The sequence below is a fragment of the Halyomorpha halys genome, unplaced genomic scaffold, assembly GCF_000696795.3.
Source record: "Halyomorpha halys isolate HHAL.00 unplaced genomic scaffold, Hhal_1.1 Scaffold1821.1, whole genome shotgun sequence".
In the NCBI taxonomy this organism is placed as follows: Eukaryota; Metazoa; Arthropoda; class Insecta; order Hemiptera; family Pentatomidae; genus Halyomorpha; species Halyomorpha halys.
Genome location: NW_027106499.1, coordinates 66895 through 68632, shown reverse-complemented (window position 1 = coordinate 68632; position 1738 = coordinate 66895). Strand labels below are relative to the sequence as shown.

The 1738-nt window shown below is 40.7% G+C and overlaps 1 protein-coding gene across 1 annotated transcript; it reads left to right on the top strand.

The window, feature by feature from the left end:
* Positions 1–761: 761 nt before the first annotated feature.
* LOC136795161 (uncharacterized) lies at positions 762–1520 on the top strand. The gene has a single exon (XM_067044857.1). It carries the CDS (start codon positions 762–764, stop codon positions 1518–1520), a length of 759 nt encoding a protein of 252 aa, XP_066900958.1.
* The last annotated feature ends 218 nt before the right edge of the window (positions 1521–1738 follow it).

The window sequence follows — 1738 nt, the reverse complement described above, 5'->3', positions numbered from 1 at the left end:
TCTTGATGACTATCTGGCTTGTCCGATTTGTAAACTCTCTCACGCTGCTCTCTACCAATGCGAGTAATTCCGGAAAAGCTACCATCTCAGATAAGCGTTCGTTTCTGAATAATTGGCATGATTGCCTATCCAGCAGACACCAACTATCAAATTACACCTCAATGAGGCGCTGTGGATTGTACAACCAAAATCACCATACATGGATTCACAAATTGGATCACAAAGAGATAACACGTACTCAGCCCGAACTTACAAACCCAGTATCTTTGGGAACAATTTCTGGAGGAGGAAAAGTTCTTGTAGGTACTGCAGTTGTTGAAGTCCAGAGTGAGCAAGGCGTGTTTCTCCCAAACGACTTAGTCACTATAGTAACTATAATCATAATTATAATCCTTACTTAGAGCCAAAAGGCTTGGACTCAGAATTGAACCATGTGATCAAACCATCACCGGTATATGACAGACTCCAACAGTAAATACTATAGGACGAACTCATATCACAATTAGGTCCAGGATATCGTCTTTAGCCTTAAACGAACTATCCACTCAGGCTATCGTCGTTCCCAAGATAATAGGCAATCTACTTTAAGAGGCACTACCAGATCCTGACTTTTGGAAGCCCAGCCCTGTTGAATTTTATATGAGACCTTTACTTCGATATTATAAACGGGAAGTCTATCACAATTGACAAAAAATTTCCAGGGCTATTACCCACGCTGTTTGGATACATCATCGCTGGCCCAATGAGGTCTGTTCGTACCTATGTCTCCTAAATCTTCTTCGTTCCTGATACAGTCAAGAGAAGAACTCAGTGAGGTAATGGATAAATTTTGGGCCATTGAAGTTGGTGCAGTGAAAATAATCTCTAAAGAGGACGATTACGTGGAGAGACATTATCAGAAAACGCATTACAGATTAAGCTCTGGTCGATATGTGGTCTCTCTTCCCGTGAAAGAAAACATATCTTCCCTATTGAACCTAGAGGACCAAGCATTAAAACGCTCATATAATTTGGAAAATAAATTAAATAAGAATCCATTGTTAAAAGACCAATATAATCACTCCATGAAGGAATATCTTGACCTCGGCCACATGCGCTTATGGCCTCTAGAAGTAACCACCCGTTATACAATACTTCACCATCCTGTTTTCAAGGAACAAGACGGAAAAGTCAAAATTAGGGTAGTCTTCGACGCACCTTGCAGGACTGTTGCAGGATCCTTAAATGACCGCCTGTACGTCGGGCCCAACCTACAAAATGACATCTCAGAAATTATTTCCCGATTCGGGATACATCGAGTATCTTTCACCACTAACATAGTGCAAATGTACCGGCAAAGTCTTATGCATCAGCCGGATAGGAAGTACCAACATATTTTCTGGAGATTTGACCCATCGGAGGCTGTGCAGAAATATGTACTTTGTATTGTCACGTATGGTGAGGGTCCAGCTACATTTCAAGCCCAAAGAACTATCATTATTATCACCATGTTGAAAATAATGGGCAACGTTATCCTCTAGCTTCAAGAGCTCTGTTAGAGGATACCTATGTCGACGACATTGCGACGGGCGCAGCGTCAGTGGAAAAAGCCATTCATTTACAAAGAGAACTCATCGAGCTAATGGCTAGAGGGTTCGAGCTATGCAAGATAAATAACATAAAAAATCAGTGAAGACTAAAATGACTTTATTCTAATATATTTACAAGAACTACATGTTACTCAGTCTCTATCTTCTAA